General features: G+C 34.7%; 1 protein-coding gene across 2 annotated transcripts in view; it reads right to left on the bottom strand.

The window, feature by feature from the left end:
* The window catches only part of GSK3B (glycogen synthase kinase 3 beta), a 288,377-nt gene that overhangs the window by 34,941 nt on the left and 233,963 nt on the right, over positions 1-19,473 (bottom strand). Inside the window, exons 9-11 of one of the 2 annotated variants that reach the window (XM_032150081.2) lie at positions 14,143-14,238; positions 4,303-4,341; positions 1,166-1,352 (exon numbers count right to left, since the gene is read on the bottom strand). In XM_032150081.2, the coding sequence (XP_032005972.1) occupies positions 1,166-1,352; positions 4,303-4,341; positions 14,143-14,238 (322 nt within the window). The remainder of the gene's footprint in view (positions 1-1,165; positions 1,353-4,302; positions 4,342-14,142; positions 14,239-19,473) is intronic. The other variant, XM_032150082.2, reaches the window with a different exon arrangement.

The raw sequence follows: 19,473 nt of genomic DNA, 5'->3' as shown, positions 1-19,473 counted from the left end.
CGTCTGCACAAGGATGGAAATTGCCTAATGATAGATTTCTCAGAACATATCTGCATCATTAAGCAATACATGACTGTGTTTACAGGGTCCACTTTTTCACTGACACTCACAGAATCACATAAGCACTCTGATAACCACAGAGAACACACACTGTATCTATACACATTACATCCAAATACAAATGTATTCTCCAAACCCTCAAAAACATAAATGTTCAAAACACACATATTTATATCTAATGTGCTGGGCAAACATAATATTTTAAAATACCAAAATAAAAGTCTTCATTTTTTTTAAAAAGAAAGATATGATACATATGAATAAAGGAAATATATTTCTTTCTTGGTCACAGAAAACTCTACATCTCTCTTTTTTGTTTTCTAGCCTGAGTCTGCTTACTAATCAATATGTCAACTATTTCTTTTTTTTTTTTTTTGTAATGAATTGTACACTTTTTATGCTTAGTGTAATAAGAAAGTCACATCATCAGAGGCAGTGTGACTGAATGAATGAGTCACTTAGGTCTTAAGGAGAAAAGAAAACTGAACACAGAAATACTGAAGAAATAGTGACTATCCCAAGGTCTCCCAGAAACCACAATGAATAAGTTAGTTTCCCTTTCAGTATTTTCTCAGTAGCAGCAATGGTGCCAATCTCAGAGGGGATGGAAATTTCCTTGTGTCTATTGTTTAAGTTCTTAGAAAGGGTTTATAGGGCTCTAGTTTTCCTCCTGTTTGGAAGACAACTGAATTTACACAAATATAGCCAATTCATTCCAGGTTTAAAAAAACTTGATACAAACTCTTTGGAAGCAAGAAATGCTACTATTTTAAGTTTCAGATCCAAACCTAAAAGTTAAATTGTACATTAGTCCAATTAGTGATAAACTTCGCTCACTGAACTCTCTGTAACTTCTCATGTGCCAACATTATATTCTGCTAAAAATTAAAGAAGCTATGTCTATTGGAAAACTTTTATGTGCTACTCTTTTGTTCAAAACCATGTAAGTAGTGGCCAGTAAGTTAGAAAGGATGCTCTTTTCACCTACCTAAGCACTTAATATGTCCATTTTTGTCCTCCACAGAGTTTAATTAATAGAATGTCATTTCACACCCAGTGTGTAGCTTTCCTAGAACTGGTGAAGAAGCTAAGTGTTTGGAGTTACCTTGAGTGGTGAAGTTGAAGAGTGCAGGTGTGTCTCGCCCATTTGGTAGTTTGACATTTGGGTCCCGTAATTCATCAAAAAATGAATGTGCACAAGCTTCCAGTGGTGTTAGTCGGGCAGTTGGTGTATACTCCAGCAGACGGCTACACAGTGCAATTGCCTCTGGTGGAGTTCGGGGTCGGAAGACCTGCAGTACAAAAAAAGGGAAAGAACAATTAATGTTTTATTTTAAGAATCTAAGCAAATACCCTGTGAATAACGACTTAATTCCCACCATGTACAGAAACATGGTTGCATTTGGGAAAGGACCTTCTAGAATGGAAAGAGTTAAATGCATATGATTCACAGGGGTGAACTGCTAATTAAAGATTATATGAGAAATGCTCGCAGAAAAATCTATATATGCTAATCATAAAGTAATAACAATCAGACATGCATACAAAATATGACAGGCACATGGGAAAGGCTGAGTTCTGGAGGCAAGCACAACTAGAAAAATATTTTTTAAATTTTAAAGTTTTCACTGCTATGGCAGTAAACAAAAGATTGCCTCTTCTGCATTGTTTCTTTAGCCGAACAATTGTTAATGATGGGCAGCACTGTTCGAAAACTTGGCAATCAAAAAGAAGAGAAAGAAGAGCTATTTACTCTAGGTCTATAAATGCTACTGATTTGCTATTATTTCCAATAAACAGAGCCTACCATTATTTGAAGAAATTCTTGAATACCTAGAATTTGATAAAATGTCCTTATTTTTTTTCTCAAGTAGGTGTTACCATGAATGTGGCCAGATTTCCCCCACTTGAATGAATATTCCAGGGTTTTAATCAAGGAGGAAAAAAATGTATTATCCATTAAGAATGATTAAGACACAGAAAAAGTCAACTGAAGGCTATATTGAAGAAAAATTCAATTAAATTAATCTACTTAAAGGAATAGATAGCTTTCTACTAATTTGTGTCTTAAATAAAGCTAACAAATACAAAAACTATAAAAATATTCTTCATTCTAAATTATGGCCACCTACAGAATAAAAATAAAAAGGCAAGGATAGAAATAAACAGACCAGAAACCGCTGAAATTAAAGAAAAATGAAACATATATCCCTCGACAGGAAGAACATACAACCAAATAAAAGGTGTGATGATGGAGGTGGACAGAGAAGCAGACACTTACAAATGGAGGAAAACAGACCCACAAGTGAGAAAAGCCCATGCAAATTGTGACAGGGCATGGAGCAGCCTCAGAGGCTAAGGTTTCCTAGTAAGAATGGCTCATGTAACATCTGTTGTTCACTTATGCTGACTGTTAGTAGAACTAGTTACAACTACAGAGCTCATTAGACTTTGCAGAGATTATTTATGAGTACTGTCTACAGTGAAAAGAGGATTGTATTTGTTTTTATTATTGAAAAAGACATTTTCCATGAAAATTGAGAAATTAGGTAAAGTAGGCTCTTAGGAAATTATTTCAGAACATAAAGAAAGGCCTTAGTCAATTTCTTGGTTATGTTACAAAGAAATCTTTTTGTAAGGTCAAAACCTGCCTTATCTTTATTCTTTTGAATACTCTGACTCGCCTCAGTCAAGGAAACCTTAGAGTTACTGTCGAATTTGAAATGTTTAGCTCTTCCACTGTTATTGGTCCCCTCTCTTGCTCCCAAGGTCCATAATCATATACAGAATGTTAAAAGAAAATAATCAGTGGGAAAACCCAGAAAATTTTCATAAAAATATTAAACACTATTGGCATATTTTATCCCTGAAGGCAAGTTTGCTTCTGTTTGACAGTATACGGATTTTGCTAGCTAATCCAAAATGTTTTTGCACCAATATGGCAGCACATAAGTGGAACTAAAAGTAGCACCAAAAGTAGAAATAAATATCTCCCGCTAACATTCAAATGTAGGATGGCTGGATGCTGAGTTATTTTAAATAAAAAAATTTCATATTATATTTTCAAAGATTTTGTGTTAAAGCTATTAATAAACCAGTATTATAAGTTTATTTCCGATATATTTCTTTTTTTTTTTTTGAGACGGAGTCTTGCTCTGTTACCCAGGCTGGAATGCAGTGGCCCGATCTCGGCTCACTGCAAGCTCCGCCTCCCGGGTTCATGCATTCTCCTGCCTCAGCCTCCCGAGTAGCTGGGACTACAGGCGCCTGCCACCACACCCGGCTAATTTTTTGTATTTTTAGTAGGGACGGGGTTTCACTGTGTTAGCTAGGATGGTCTCCATCTCCTGACCTCATGATCTGCCTGCCTTGGCCTCCCAAAGCGCTGGGATTACAGGCGTGAGCCACTGCGCCCGTCCTATTTCCGATATTTTTTTAAGTCACCCATATCTTCTGGTGTTTTACTGCCTACAAGTGATAATCCATATTGGTACTAAGACATTTATTAGCGTATATTTGTCAGGGAATCCTAACTCACGAAGTTCAAGAGTTAAAAACAATAAAGAAAATAATACATGCCAAAAGCCTACATTAAAATCAAGATTTAACCTGCCTTTACAAAAACCATACACTGTTATTTTAAACCCTTGAGAGATTCTTGTTGAGAAAAGCCTAGGTTCAGTACTCTGTGAATAAAGGTTAAGTGGAAAACTATGTGGGGTCAAAACTCAATATCTCCCACAGTTCAGATTTCTGACCATAATACAGGGTGAGTTAGCATGTAACTTCTAAAAATTATAGGGCAAACTAGAAACTAGCTCATCTGAATTATTTTTGCTTCTAAAGAAAAGGAAACCACCAAGAACTGAAATTTGTCTTTTAATTAAAGAAGCTTTCGCTGTCACTTCTTTCCTTACTCATTGAAATTGCTTAACACTCAGACCTTTGGTTTCATGGATCTTCATCAATATTTATTCTTGTAATAGAAATAATAATTTTAAAACCCCACAATTCCTAAACTTCAGCCTAGATGTCAATGAATCACCCAAGAGGCTGACAATCTAAATATACTATAAGTGAAACCTATGCCATACAGTGAATAAAAACAGAAATCACAGCTACTTACATCGTTTACTATTACATTTCAAGAATGAGTAATTGTTTAGCCTCTCTAAAAAGATTTCCCCCAAGTTTTATAGACCTGCCCTGAAATTTTGGGAAAAAAAAAAATTAAGTACATACCCGCACTCCTGAGGTGAAATGTCCTGTTCCTGACGAATCCTAAAGATGATAATGCAGTGAAATAATCCAAACAGGGGAAGTCAATCCAAAAGAGAATAGTCCAGCAAGGAAAAATATATCCAATGTTATAAGAAATCCATGGTGTGGGGGGGACATAGAAAATGTTTATACAGTTATAAACTTTAAACATCAGTCTTCACAGTAGCAAGTCCAAGTTTTAAAAATTATTTCACCACAGTGTATGCAAAAAAATTTTTTTTGATTGTGCAATGGTGAGGCACAGTAAAGAAACATTTTAATTTTAGTTTATTATGTTCCAATGCCAGTGCGTTTATTAAAAAAATACAAAACCAAAAAAAGTTAAAATCAAAATGAAATCTAGAAGTAAGTTCCCAAAGTAAAGTGGTCTTCTATGACCTGGATTCATCATCCACAGACATGGCTGGGAGGGGGCATATTAGCCTGCTTTTAAAGTTTCAAGTTCCCAATATATTACTTTTTTCTCTATTAATGTGTTCCAGTTACACAGTATAAACATTTTTTTTGCTAAGTTATTAGTGATGAGAGGAAAGTAATAAATATATTTAAGTTATATTACTACAGATTTCAAGCCAGATACTTTCAATTTGTGTGAGCTAAGAAGGATCAGGCCACCGCGGATTATTCTCCATTTTGGATTGACTTCTCTGCTAAAATAGATGTTTCTTTGCTGACATTCTCATTATCTTAGGACTCATCAGGAAATTGACATATCACCTCAGGAGTGCGGGTATTAACTTACTTTTTCTATTGTGGGCTTTGCCCGCTCATACCCTTGCACCCAGTACTTAGGAAAAATAAATAGAGAACATTTTTTCCTCTTTGGAAAAACTCTCTGAAAAAATAAATCCTACATCTTCCAGCACTACAAATTAAACACAGTTCCATCTGCAAATATGCCCAATTCACCCACCAAAAGCTAAACAAAATATATACAATTAACAATACAACTAAGGGACAGTCACAGTTACAGGTGACAGGCATAGTAATGTATACTAACACCTAGGCACAACGGAGCCAAATATGCAAGGGAGGTAGCAGGGTCTATTATGTCTAGGTATTGAGAACAAAAAATGGCAGAACTCACCAGTATCTGTGAACTCCCCTGGCTATTCTAAGAGAATTTAATATTCTTTTAGGATAGTTTCCAGTGGGGGAATTAAATATTTTTCAAAAATAAATAATCCGCGGATTACTTTTAGTCTGCAGACTAAAATTTAGTACACAGATTAAAATTCGGCCCATCAGAATAAATTCTCTCATGAACTAAAACACAACCAGGTGGACAAAAATAGAAAACCAGACTGAAAGAACTCGAGAGCACAAAATAAGACTCAACTGGGCCAACTAACAATTAGTACGCAGACTAAATATGGCCAGCGAAGTATGCAGCAAGGCCACAGAGATCCCAAAACACCCCTTTAAAAACAAAACCAAAAGTAAATAAATAAAACAGAACAAAATAAAACAAAGGAAAAAATAATAAGAAGAAAGAAAAGAAAAAGAGGAAGGAAAAAAGAAAGAAAAGAGAAAGGAAATACTGAAAAGAACCAAAACACTGACATGAACTTTTAAAGTGATTCAAATACTACCTCACCTATGCAGCAACTCATTTTCTTAAATTGAAACAAATATCAACTCCCATCACAAATACTAGTCCATAGAAGAAACTAACAGAAAAAAATCATTTTTTCAAAAAGAAAGTTTCTGCAGTATTGAACAAATGCAAAAAAGTCCTTAAATGAAGAATTATTCAAAATAAATTTGCATTTGGGTAACCAAAAAATGACAGAGGCAATTTCTGCCCTACATGTCCTAGAATAGACTTTGTCCTTCAAATTTCAACCTGGAGCTAAGTGTTGTGACTGAATCTCGAGCACTTTAAAAAGGCCATTTTTAAACAATCACATACACCATACCAAGACCTATGGTTAACACGCATCTCACAGCATCAGCTCTTAGCAACTCTATTGTATTATGTAGCCAATCAGAGCAATGTAAAAATGTCCATTTTAAATGGCTGTTGGCAGTGATAATTAATCTAACAGAACACAGAACAAGGGTCATGCCTGTTCCAAATAGCTATTCCTCATTAGTTTTTATTACAATAAATGTACAACACTCATCCTATATCCTGGTCATATACAAAATATAAGCATCCAGTTTTAAAAACTAATAAACCATGAATACTCCTAAAGAGCAACCCCAATATTGACTCTCAAGTAATCTATTAATCATCTGAAATTATATGCAATTTGTAAACCTAAACACAGGATTAAAAGTGAGACAATGCCATGGATTGTTGAATAGGTAATTATGTTAACTAAGAAAAGAAATTAAGTCTATTTAAGTGCTCATATGTAGCACATAATTCCATAATTACTTAACAAATTAGTCTATACTATTTTTTAAAATATTCTCCCTATCTCTACTAAAAATACAAAAATTAGCCAGGTGTAGTGGTGGGTGCCTGTAATCCCAGCTACTCGGGAGGCTGAGGCAGGAGAATCGCTTGAACCCAGGAGGTAGAGGCTGCAGTGAGCCAAGGTCGTGCCACCGCACTCCAGCCTAGGCAACAGATCAAGATTCCGTCTCAAAAACAAACAAAAACAAAAACAAAAAAAAACAACCAAAAAAACAAAAAACATATATTCTTTGGCAGTCTTTCACATGCTTTGCTACATTGATCTAATGATGCACTGACATACAAGGGTAATCCAATTCACTTTAAGTACTATCAAAAATGATTACCAGAGGCTACTGAAAACAACTTTCAGAGTCCTCCTCCCAAGTAAAACTGCTATCTATGAAGTCGGCATCTAACAGGGTAGGATACACAAACTGAATTCAGCTCAAGTCTACTGCATATTTTTCTAACCTTTTCGTTAAGATACCAGTTCAGGTAAAGAAGGTTGAGCATAAGAAACACAAAGAATCCTTTCCTTAGCCATGACAAATCGAACATCCAGTGAATTTCAGCTGTACTAATTAAAAGCCTTATCGAGTTTTTCCAAGTTCTACTACAGGTAAGAAAAGTTATACAGTAAGTCTTCATTTAATGTCATTGATAGGTTCTTGAAAACTGTGACTTTTAGTGAAACGTATAATAAAACCAAATGTTTTCCCTCATCAACGCTGAATGAACCAACATTATTTGAGGACCTATTGTGCATAATTTCACTAAAAGTTGCAGTTTCTAAGCACCTACTAACGATGTTAAATGACTGGCTGTGTATATGTAGATATCAGCATTTAACTATGTAACGTAATTTCCCTCCCTCACATCATGCACTGATGAAATAGTACTACATGCCTACATAGGGGTGTGATTTGCCAAATGTCCACTTATCCGATTTAATCTTTCATTGTTCACAAAACAATTATTACAGTCAGGTTGGCCCTCCTACGAATATAGAAATATTTTCTTTTCATTCACTTCTCTCCACCTTGAGAGATATTCACCCAGGCTATAACAATTCCTAACCTTTTCTACACCTAGGCAAATCTTAAACCTCCCCTTCAACATCCCACCTCAGGTATTATCCTTAAGGGGGGGTTCCTTTTTCCCTCCATCATCCTCACTGGAAGTCTGCCTTATAACACCTACAGCCATGTGGAACACCTCTGAACACTTGCAGCACAGAATCAGTATATGGTTATATGGTATCTCACATTATTCAATACTTGCTTCAACTAAGCTTTTCAACTGTCAGCTTTTCAAGGACAAAGACTATATATTTTACTTCTTTTGCATGCTTTATGGCACCCAGCACAGCACTGGTTACATAGAAGATACAAGATTCAAAGAATAAATGATAAACTAAAAATAGAATTTTGCCTTCTTTTCAAATCCACCCCTAACCTCATCCTTTGCCTCCCACAAGCAATCTGAAAATTATGTCTTACTTAGTATTCTTCTTTTTTCACATTATTCCTTTCACATGTGGATTAGCCACCCTAAATGCTGGATTTTAATGTGGGTTTCCAGCAAAGAAATAAGAATATATAGCCAGTAGAAATAAAAAAGTGAGGTCTACTAACATAGGAAAATGGCTTTAGAAAGGGAGAGGAAGTGATTATTATAGCAATAATAAGGATGTGGGTAGAAATTTCAGTAGAGAACATACTATCTGTATTTGTGAGGCAAGTGAGAATGGTCTAGGTAGAATGTTCAGGGCAGAGGGGGGTTGAATAATAATATAAAAATTGATTTACCATTAGCAACAGAACAAAACAGACAAATGGCAACCTTAGGAGCCAATAGAAATCCCCAACATGGTTTTATGCTTTCTGGAATACATGTGAATGAAATGAGTAACGCAGAGAGACCAGAAAAGGTAGATAGAATGGATGTGAAAGAAAACTTTGGCAGCAATTTTTGTTTTGTACCCTCTAGGCCTCTCTGAAGGCATTTTAATAATATATTGAACAATGGTTAAAATAGGTAGGTTTACCAAGTTCTGAAAATTCTATTGAATGTCTCAGGGGAAAAAATGTAGCATTATGGACAAAGTCTTAAAAAGAAATAAGTATAGTGGGGCTTTTTGGTTCAGCTGTAAGCATACAGAATAAGTAACTTTTTCAGTCGAAAATAATTCCTTTGAAAGCTGAAATGACCTGAGAATTCAATTTTCTGCTTACTCTGTTAGCCAGTTAGAAACACTAGTATTGATTCACTATGAAGCATGTTGACAGTGTTTTAGGAAATCAAGTATGCAAGGATTAATTTTTGTGAATAACGCTTTCTGGGAGACTTACCAAATGACCTATGGTCATACAAAAGCTATAGATACTTTACTATTAAGTATTAAACTACCATATACGCCAACAACTTGGCAACAAATATTTTGAAGTAATTGGCATTCATATTAATATTATTATTATAAAAAAGAAATTAGGAATTGCTATAATATATATGGTATAATTTGGTAGGTACTATAGGAGTTATGTGGTAGGATAATCATAAAGAACTTAGACAATGAGAAAACATTTCATGGGAGAAGTGAGATTTGAGATCTTAAGAAAGGTTAAGACTTGGTAAGCAGAGAAGAAAAAAGAACATTCTAAGACAGTGGAAGGGCGAGTAGAGACAGGGAAGGGAGACACTAGCAAGAGGCAAAAATGAATGTGGCTTCTCTGGGCAACAACTAGGAGACAATCCGACTAAACCAGAAAATCCAGCATGGCTGCATGGTCCCTTCAAAGTGAGCTACAAACTGGACAACACTCCAATACGTAGCCAACATATTAAATAGCACTAATGTAACTGTTAAGAGATCAGGGGCCTTAGAATTGTAATCTACTTCCTTCTACTAACCAGTTATTACTTTATTCTTTCATTACTCTGAAAGAATAAAACAGACATCTGTGCTACCTAACTGACCTCACAGGATTATTTATTACTAGGATAGAGGAGAAATGCTTGTCATAAAGAAATTTAAACAAGGTAGCAGGATCAGGCCCTCGAAAGTGGGCGGGAAGGCACCTCATACACCTACTATGATATAACCTTATTAAAAATCCCTAATCAATCCTAACTAGACACTAAACTTTTAAATTCATTGCCTAACAACATGCATTTAAGGATACAGGAAGCTGTAAAACTTGGGAAAGAGACTGGGTTCAAGAACTAGATACCTCAAGAAGGTTGAGAATAGGACAAATACTAAATACTCTATTTTTCTGGAAAAGAAAGGCAGAAAAGATCAAGAACAGTGACTAAATAATCTGCCACCCAAATTGGGACCTTCCTGAGAGTGAAGAGGCAAGCAATTAATAATTACACTGGACAAGCATAAACTGGCACATAGGATCACCCTTGTCATATGTATATAACGCTAAATTTTCCTAAAGGATATGAGGAATCAGAGAAGAATTTTAAATAGGAGTGACAGTATCACACATGCTTTTAAAAAAAGCCAACTTTGACAGAAATGAGGAGGATGGATTAAAATGATGTGAAACCGAAGGATGGAAATCAGGAGGTAGGAGGTTGTTTTTAATAATTCTATGATATGATGGTAGCCTAAACTAAGGTCAGGGCAGTGGAGACAGAGAAGACAAATCAGAAAACTCCATTGGAGTGCTACATCCTTCACATTTATTCAAAACTAAAGTAATCCTTTATATGTATATTATGGCGGTATTTTCAAAATAATCCTGAGAAAAGACATAGCAGATAATCGCTATCTTAACAAAAGAAAAAAAGCTGAGGCATAAACATTAGGAGCAGTGTTTAAACTAGATTCTCATCTGTATATAATAGCCCATCATTTAACCACAACTCCACATACTAAATGCAGAATTCAAATTTCTTCTCTTCTTCCAACCAATCTGTCTCTACTTCTCAATCTACTTTTGCATCACTTCCTTTTCTTTCCATGTGTTTTTCTTCTTTGCAGTGTACAGTGTACACCAAGGCATAGGTCTTCATCCCTTCACCTCCAATAATAATCCTTGTTTCAAAATATTAGCACCTATTTCCTTTCCTACTTAAGCCACAAGTGCTTTATTAATGAATTATGTTGCACTGGCTATTGCTATTATGTAATAGCCCAGGGCAACTTATTGGAGTTTTTAATTCTCAAGATTTCTGCCATACACCACACTGGGATCATCTCAGTGTCATTTTTCTGCTATTTCTTCTACACACCTGTATCCCCTTACCTCAATGTTTTCACAAAAGACATTTTCTCTTTTGGTCTTTATTTCTGTCTACTTTTTTTTTTTTTTTTTTTTTTTTAGAACACCAGGTCCCAATCTTGGGGCTATAGCTGCACAACACAGCAGCACAGGAAACCAGGGTTCACACGTCCACAGCTTCAGGAGATAGGACTAACAGAAGACAGCAATAAAGGTGAAGTGGTTCTTGTTTCCAGACTCCTGTTTACCTGCCCCCCAAGGGCAAAATGGTCTTCTCTTTGGAGGACATTCTATATGGTTTTTAAATTACTCAACTGGCTGCTTACCCTAAGAGCATTTCTCAAGTTGCTGTCCACTATCACAGTGGTAGGGAAAGGAGTCTGAGTTCCCTCTGGAATTTTAAGTTTTGCATTTTAATTCTTATAATAACCTATTTAAAAAAACCAACACAAGCATATTCTCAATCATCTAGATGACAGAGAAAAACAATAAAATTTCTGCATCTGAATTTACTTTTTTGTTTACAATCCCAGTAACACCCACTCTAGTGTGCACAAATGAGGAACCAACATAAGTGCACTTATTACATAATGCACGTGTATGAAGTGAAAACCAAATTATGTCAAAAAACACCAGATGAATGAAAGGTTCACAGTCCTTTTAATAGACAAAAAAGATGGGAGAACTGAATCATTATTCTACACATGGTACAGGAATGGAAACCTAAATAAATGGGCTTTACATAGACGATTCAAGTTTGAAAAAGCATTAGCGTAAGATATGAAAACATCAAGAATTCAAGAGGGCAAAGGAAGATTTAAAGCATACATATTTAGTACAGCTCTTTCATTAGCTGCATTTTAATTATAATCAATGATTCCTCACATTCTACTCTAGCTAATACTTGCGTTAGAGAGATATAATTCGGGGGAAAATGCAGAATTTGACACACACTAAATACAGTGCCACCTCCCTTTTATCTACAGGGGATATGTCCCCAGGACCCTTATGTGGATGCTGAGACTGCAAGTAGTACTAAACCCTACATATACTGTTTTTCTCTATACATACATACCAGTGATAAAAGCTTACTTCATAAATTAGGCACAGTAAGAGGTTAATAACAATAACTAATAATAAAATAGATCAGAATAATATCTATAATAAAATAATGTGAATGTAGTATCTCTCTCAAAATATCTTATTGTACTACATCACCTATTTCAGTCAGAGGCTGACCAAATGTAACTGAAACCTTAGATAAAGGAGGACTAGTGGCAGTCTTGATAAAATAATATGGAGGATGGGGACTGTTAAATAGGATCTCATGGACTCAATTTCAGCTTTATATTTGTCAGAAACTCTATAAGGAGGGTAATATGTGATGAATACTTAGATTACACCAAAAAAAGAATTTTTCCTTTTCCTCATAAAAATAACATCATTATTAAAGAAAATATGAAAGTTTGAAAAGGTAGAACGAAGAAAATAAAATCATGCACTTTCTTCTTACCCAAACTACTGTTGGCATTTTGGAATATTTCCCTGTATTTATTTAATACACAGAATTCTCTTTGTTGTTTTTCCCTTAACATGGCTGAAGTCATAGTATACTACAAATCACTTATTATAAACAATTTAACTTGCAATAACTATAATGGACTCAAACTGTAATGCAGCCTCTAAATCCAAGTAGGCCACCTGAGATTTTCTGGGTTTAGAGCCAGGTGAGAGTCCCTAAGTATCTTCTAACCCAGATTTAAAATAAACCTTGAATACAAAGATCAAAGAACACTTTCGAATCTCAGACTACTTAGTGCTTACCATAAACTTTTAAAAAGGGGAGGCAAGATCGTGGTCTGTTGGCCAGGTTGTAGTAAAAGCTACAACCTGTAATTCTGGCACTAAAATACTATTGAGGTCTTTGATTCTAAATAGGAAATAAATAAATAGTAACGAGAATTTTCTGAAGATAGATAATGAGATTATGAGAACTTGAAGAAAAAGTAACTGGAATCATAATATATCTAATTAAGAGAGAGAGAGAGAAACATACTTTGATTCTACAGAGTGTAAATTATTTCACCTATAGCCCTAAATGACTTCACCTCGAATTATAAAAGATCTATAACCAACTAAATGAATTTAATTGTATATAAAATGAATTGTTACATGTACATTTTAAAATACAGTAAGTCTCTCCTTAAAATACGTATTAAAAAGTCGATCATTTGTAACCCATGACACACACACACCCCTACACCTACACACACACACACACACACACACACAGAAGTTTAATCTTGGCTTTGTCACAAGCCATCCATGTAATCTTGGGTAAGTCACTTTGAATCTTTGGTCAGAGTTTCTCAACTTGTAAAATGAGGAAGCTAGAGATTCACTCTACTTATAAACCCTACTGAGAAATTCTATTTTTTTTCTGTTCATACTTAATCTCACAAATCAAACTAAGGTGAAAACACTTTTTAGTAAAATCTCTCTTAAAATCATTCCAATTAAATACCAAAGGGAAAAAAAAAGTTCCCTGGTACATTAGCAATTACGCTCTTTAGAACTGGTTCTATCTGATGTTAAGGTTGGGTTTTTCCAAAGGCTAGTGACATCCAGTTAACATATCAATTGTTTTTAATGTATACTCCCAGCAAGATTATATTTGCTTTCTAATCCTGTTTCCAAAATGCCAGTAGGAAAGTAAACAAGAGAGGAAAAACACAAAATGCCATCTATAATAAGGTATATGTTTTAACAGTTTAAAAGAATAAAGAAAATGTTTGAAATGTATGATTTGCTATATGATATTAAACTATACACCTCTATGTAAATAAACTTCTGAATTTTAGGTTGTCAAAATTTTATATAAGATCCTACTCCTAAATCAAATTCTGTACTTTAATGATATAAGTACACTGTCTTTACCTTGCAAATAAAAAACCAGGCTAGAAACTATCTACAGGAAATCAATGAGAATGAAACTATATAAAGTCAATGAAACACTCAAGTACATCTATATAACTATCTTTACATGCAGAACTGCTTGTATTCATGCAACTATCTGATCTCAAAATAGTTTAAGAACAATGAGAAACCTGTTTTAGTTAACTATTGATTAATATACTTAAAAAAAAAAATCTGACTTACCTTAGTCCAAGGATGTGCCTTAATTTGAGGGAATTTAAATTCTGTGTAGTTTGGGTTCATTTCTCTGATTTGCTCCCTTGTTGGAGTTCCCAGGACCTAGATAAAGAAAGCAAGTTATTGCCATCTTTTCCTATATATTTACAAATTTAGTCTCTATGTTTTCAGGCATTGGATTCACTGAAAAAAGGAATTCCCAAGTTAAATAAAATACGTAACTCATTAAATAGAGCAGTGCTATGATTTGAGTATGTCCCCCAAAGCTCATGTGTTGGAAACTTAATACTCAATTCAACAGTGTTGAGAGGTGGGATGTTTAAATGGTAATTAGGTAATGGCTCTGCCCTTGTGAATGGACTCATGTCATTAAAGTGGCAGCAGGCTTGTTATTTCAAGAGCGGGTTGGTTAGAAATTAAGTTTGGCTCCCTCTCACTCTTGCCTTGTCTTGACTTTCTGCCTTCCAACATGAGATGATACAGCATGAAGGCCATCACCAGATGTGGGCCCTTTGACATTGGACTTTCCAGTCTCTAGAACAGTGAACCAAGTAAATTTCTATTGCTTATATATTACCCAGTCTTTGGTATTCTGTTATAGCAGCACAAAACAGACAAAGGCAAACAAACTTTGTGAAAGCCTTTTATCTGTAGCTGACTACAGATTCCATGCTGTATTACCACAGACAGACTTCTGTGATAACAATAATGTTAAATTTGGTTCATAAAAAAGATTACCATACTCAAAAATATTCAAGTAAAAATCAGGTATCTTTGTTTTATCTAGAAAAACTATCTATTGCAATAATCACATCTAAGAGTATTTTTTCTTCACTTAGTTCAGTATAGCCAAAGATTATACAGCTGTCCCTTGGTATTCGGATTGTTTCAGGAGGCCCCTGAGGATACCAAAATCAAGAGATGTTCGAGTCCCTTATATAAAATGGCATAATAGTTGCATATAACCTACTTACATCCTCCTATAATTTAAATCATCTTTAGGTTATTATAATACTTAGGTTATTACAATACTTAATGTAAATGCTATCTAAATTGTTGTATTGTTTTTAAGTTGTATATTATTCTTCATTAATGTATTTTTAAATTGTTATTTTCTGAATATTTTTGATCTGCAGTCAGTTGATTCTGCGGATGTGGAACCTGCAGATATGGAGGGCCAATTGTATTATCAATGTATCAGGCAAAGTTTATTTTAAAACCGTCAATAATTCATTCAGTCGTTGAATATTTAGTGTCCCTTGTGTACAAGGAACTATGTTAGCACCTTTGGAGGATACAAAGAACAAGAGATTTCCTGCTACCATAAATTTACATATTTGTATGTCAAAAAAGTATAATTACAGTACACAACAAAAATGTATTTAGCACTTCATTGTCTCTACAGCTATACTAGGTACTGAACAAAAGAAAGTACATGGACCTGGCTGTACAAGATGGATGATAGGAAGAAACATTAAATGCTAAAAATTGAGGATTTTGAAGAGAAACACCACATATTACTCATCTTTATAAGACCTTGTAGAAATCAAATTTATTGAAATAAAATATTAAACCAGTTACAGTTCAAGAATAATTGCACAGAAGTAGAAGAATGCAATGGTAAGTACTAGATTTGTGGTGGCAACCAGTGAATAATCAGGCATAATTCTGTAACCATTCAGGGCAAAGTGAGGATTTGTTATGTTTTTGTCGTTGGTTCTAATTCTCTAGACTCTGCTAAAACTTTCAGAACTTCGTTCAAATTTTAAGAAGTTCGTTCTTTAAAAGACACTCTTAAGAAAATGAAAAGGCTAGTCACAAACTTTGCAGAATATATTTGCAAAATATATTCTGCAAAGGGCTTGTGTTTACAATATATAAAGAACGCTTATAATTCAAAAATAAGACAAACCAATACAAATCAGCAAAAGATATGTACAGACACTTCACCAAGGATGACAGAGAGTTGGCAAATAAGCACAAGAAAAGATGCTCGGCATCATTAATCATTAGGGAAATGCTAATTAAAACAAGATACCACCATATACCCAATAAGAAGGCTAAAATTAAAGACTATGTATAACAAGTCTTGGCAAGGATGTAGAGCAACTGAAGCTCTCACTATTGATGGTGGAAATGTGAAATGGTATACAGCACCTTGGAAAAGAGTTTGGAAGTTTCTTAAAAGTTAAACATATACATATCATACAACCCATCATTCTCACTCCTAGGTAGGTACCCAAGAGAAATGAATGCATATGTTCATAAAAGACTTGTACTAAACAGTAGAAACAAACCAAAATGGCATCATCAAGTAAATAAATGGTACATAGCCATACAGTAAAACATTACTCAGTAATTTAAAAAGAACATGGATGAATCTAAAAATAATTAAGCCAAGTGAGAGAAGCCAGACCAAAAAGAGTACCTAAAGTATAATCACATTCATATGGCATTCTGGCATATTTTCTATCTATAGTGACAGAAGATCTATAGTTTTGAGAAGCAGGATTACAAAGGGACACTAGGAAACTACTGGGATTATGAATGTTCATTATCTTGGTTTCATGGCTGTAAGCATATGGCAAAACTTATCAAGTTGAATACTTTAAATACATGCAGTTTTTAAAAATATTTATTTTTGTGGATACATAGTAGGTGTATGTATCTGTGGAATATATGAGACACTCTTATGTAGACATACAATGTGTAATAATCACATCAGGGTAAATGTAAATCATACCTCAAGCATTTGTCCCCTGTTTATTTATATTTATTTATTTAGAGATGGAGTCTCACACTGTTGCCCAGGCTGGAGTGCAGTGGTGTTATCTCGGCTCACTGCAAGCTCCGCCTCCCGGGCTCACGCCATTCTCCTGCCTCAGCCTCCTGAGTAGCTGGGACTACAGGTGCCCACCACCACGCCTGGCGAATTTTTTCTACTTTTTAGTAGAGATGGGGTTTCACAGTGTTAGCCCGGGTGGTCTCGATCTCCTGACCTCGTGATCTACCCGCCTCGGCCTCCCAAAGTGCTGGGATCACAGGTGTGAGCCATCGCGCCCGGCCTATCCTTTGTTTTATAAACAATCCAATTATACTCTTTTAGGTATTTTTTGATATTTAATTAAATTATTATTGAGTATAGTCACCCTGTTGTGCTATGAAATACTAGATATTATTCATTGAACTCCATGAGTTCAATTGTTTTAATTTTTAGCTCTCACAAATAACTGAGAATATGTGAAGTTTGTCTTTCTGTGTCTGGCTTAACACAATGACTTCCGGTGCCATCTATGTTGTTGCATAAAACAGGATATCATTCTTTATGAGTGTATATCTATCACATTTTCTTTATCCATTCATGAAGTGTCCATGCTGATGAACATTTAGGTTGTTTCCAAATCTTGGCTATTGTGAAGAGTGTTGCAATAAACATAGGAGTGCAGATATCTGTTCAATATACTGATTTCCTTTCTTTTGGATATATACCTAGCAGTGCGATTGCTAGATGGTATGGCAGCTCTATTTTTAGTTTTTTTAGGAGCCTCCAAACTGTTCTCCATGGAAGCAGTACTAACTTACATCACCACCAAAACATACACGGATTCTGTTTTCTCCAAATCCTTGTCAGCATTTGATACTGCCTGTCATTTAGATAAACGCCATTTTATCTGGGGTGAGACAATATCTCATTGTAGTTTTGATCTGCATTTCTCTGATGATCAGTGATGTTGAGCACCTCTCATATACCTGTTTGCCATCTGTATATATCCTTTTGAGTAATGGCTATTCAGATCTTTTGTCCATTTCAAAATCAGATTATTAGATATTTTTCCTATAAAGTTGTTGGAGCTTCTTATATATTCTGGTTATTAAGATCTTGTCAAATATTTTCTCCCGTTTTGTGAATTGTCTCTTCAGTCTGTTAACTGTTTCCTTTGCCGTTCAGAAGCTTTTTATCTTGATGTGGTTCCTATGTGTAGTTTCTTGTATGCCAATTACCCCTGTAATAAAAACTTTCAGAAATTATTTAACTATTAGAATACATAAAGTTTGGGTAAGAGAGATGGAAGGATATTCTGAGCTACAGAATTATTCATTGATATAAATCAAAAAGGAATCTAGTTAAAAATAAACTGACCTTTAACTGTGTATAAGGTAATTTCTGAGCAAACTCCTAATGTTATTGGAAAGAAAATAAAAAGGTGACTGTAAAAATAATCTAAATTATTAAGACTTATTCTAACCCCTATTTCTAACATTGTTCTAGGGACATGTGCATGTGTCTGTGTATGTGTATACATGTACCTGGTGAGAGGGTGAGGAGTGAAGAATGAGGGAGTAGTACTAATAAGCTTATCAATAATTCCGTCACATGCAACTCTATTGGATTCTTTTGAGAGCTGAAAACAAACAACGCGGCAATGACATGAATAAATGAGTGTTTATAAATGTATACCTTCAGTGACCCTACAACCTACTGATTTCCATTTCAAGATATATACCCTAACAGAGAAATTCTTATACCTCTAAAGCAACATTGTTCATAATAATAAAATACTGCCGATAAAAGCAAAAATCCACCAGTAGAATTAACAAATAAATTGTGGCATAGTCATACAATAGTATACTAACTAGCAATGAAGACGGCTAAACCAGAGCTACACAAACCTTTATCGATGAATCTCACAAACACAGTGGTGAGCTTTTACTCAACAATGAATGCACACAACATGACTGCCTTATATAAACTTTAAAATCAGACAACACTATAGTTTACATAGTAAAACTGTGTAAAAATAAATAAAAAACATAAGTATATTCATCATTAAAATCAAGTACGGATTATCTAGTTTAACAAAGAGGATGTGGAAAAGGGGGCTGTGACTGGGATGGGGCAAAAGTAATTCTTCTAGCTCTAATTCTTAATATGAGTTGTAATTACATGAATATTTACTGTTGTACTTAAAACAATATATTTGCATATACTTTTTCATTATGATATATTTCGAAATAACCAAAATGATACTTCAGAAATGCCCACTCTTGAATCAGTATTTGTTGTACAGCCGTCCTCTACATATTCAGTGCTTTGCTAACATAAGACACAGTACTAACTCTTATGACGTCCATTAGTAAATGTATCCATTTACTGTGTAAACAGAAATCACATGGACTTCTCTTCTTAAGCATTCAGCTAACTTTCCTATAGAGGTTATGGGGGATAATTCAAGAGTTACTGATATGGTTTGGCTATGTCCCTACCCAAATCTCATTTTGAATTGTAGCTCCCATATTTCCCTCATGTTGTGGGAAGGACCCAGTGGGAGATAACTG

The sequence above is a fragment of the Hylobates moloch genome, unplaced genomic scaffold (genome assembly GCF_009828535.3).
Source record: "Hylobates moloch isolate HMO894 unplaced genomic scaffold, HMol_V3 SCAFFOLD_4, whole genome shotgun sequence".
NCBI classification, from domain to species: Eukaryota; Metazoa; Chordata; class Mammalia; order Primates; family Hylobatidae; genus Hylobates; species Hylobates moloch.
The sequence above is the reverse complement of the archived record's forward strand: the minus strand, read 5'-3'. Positions and strand labels throughout refer to the sequence as shown.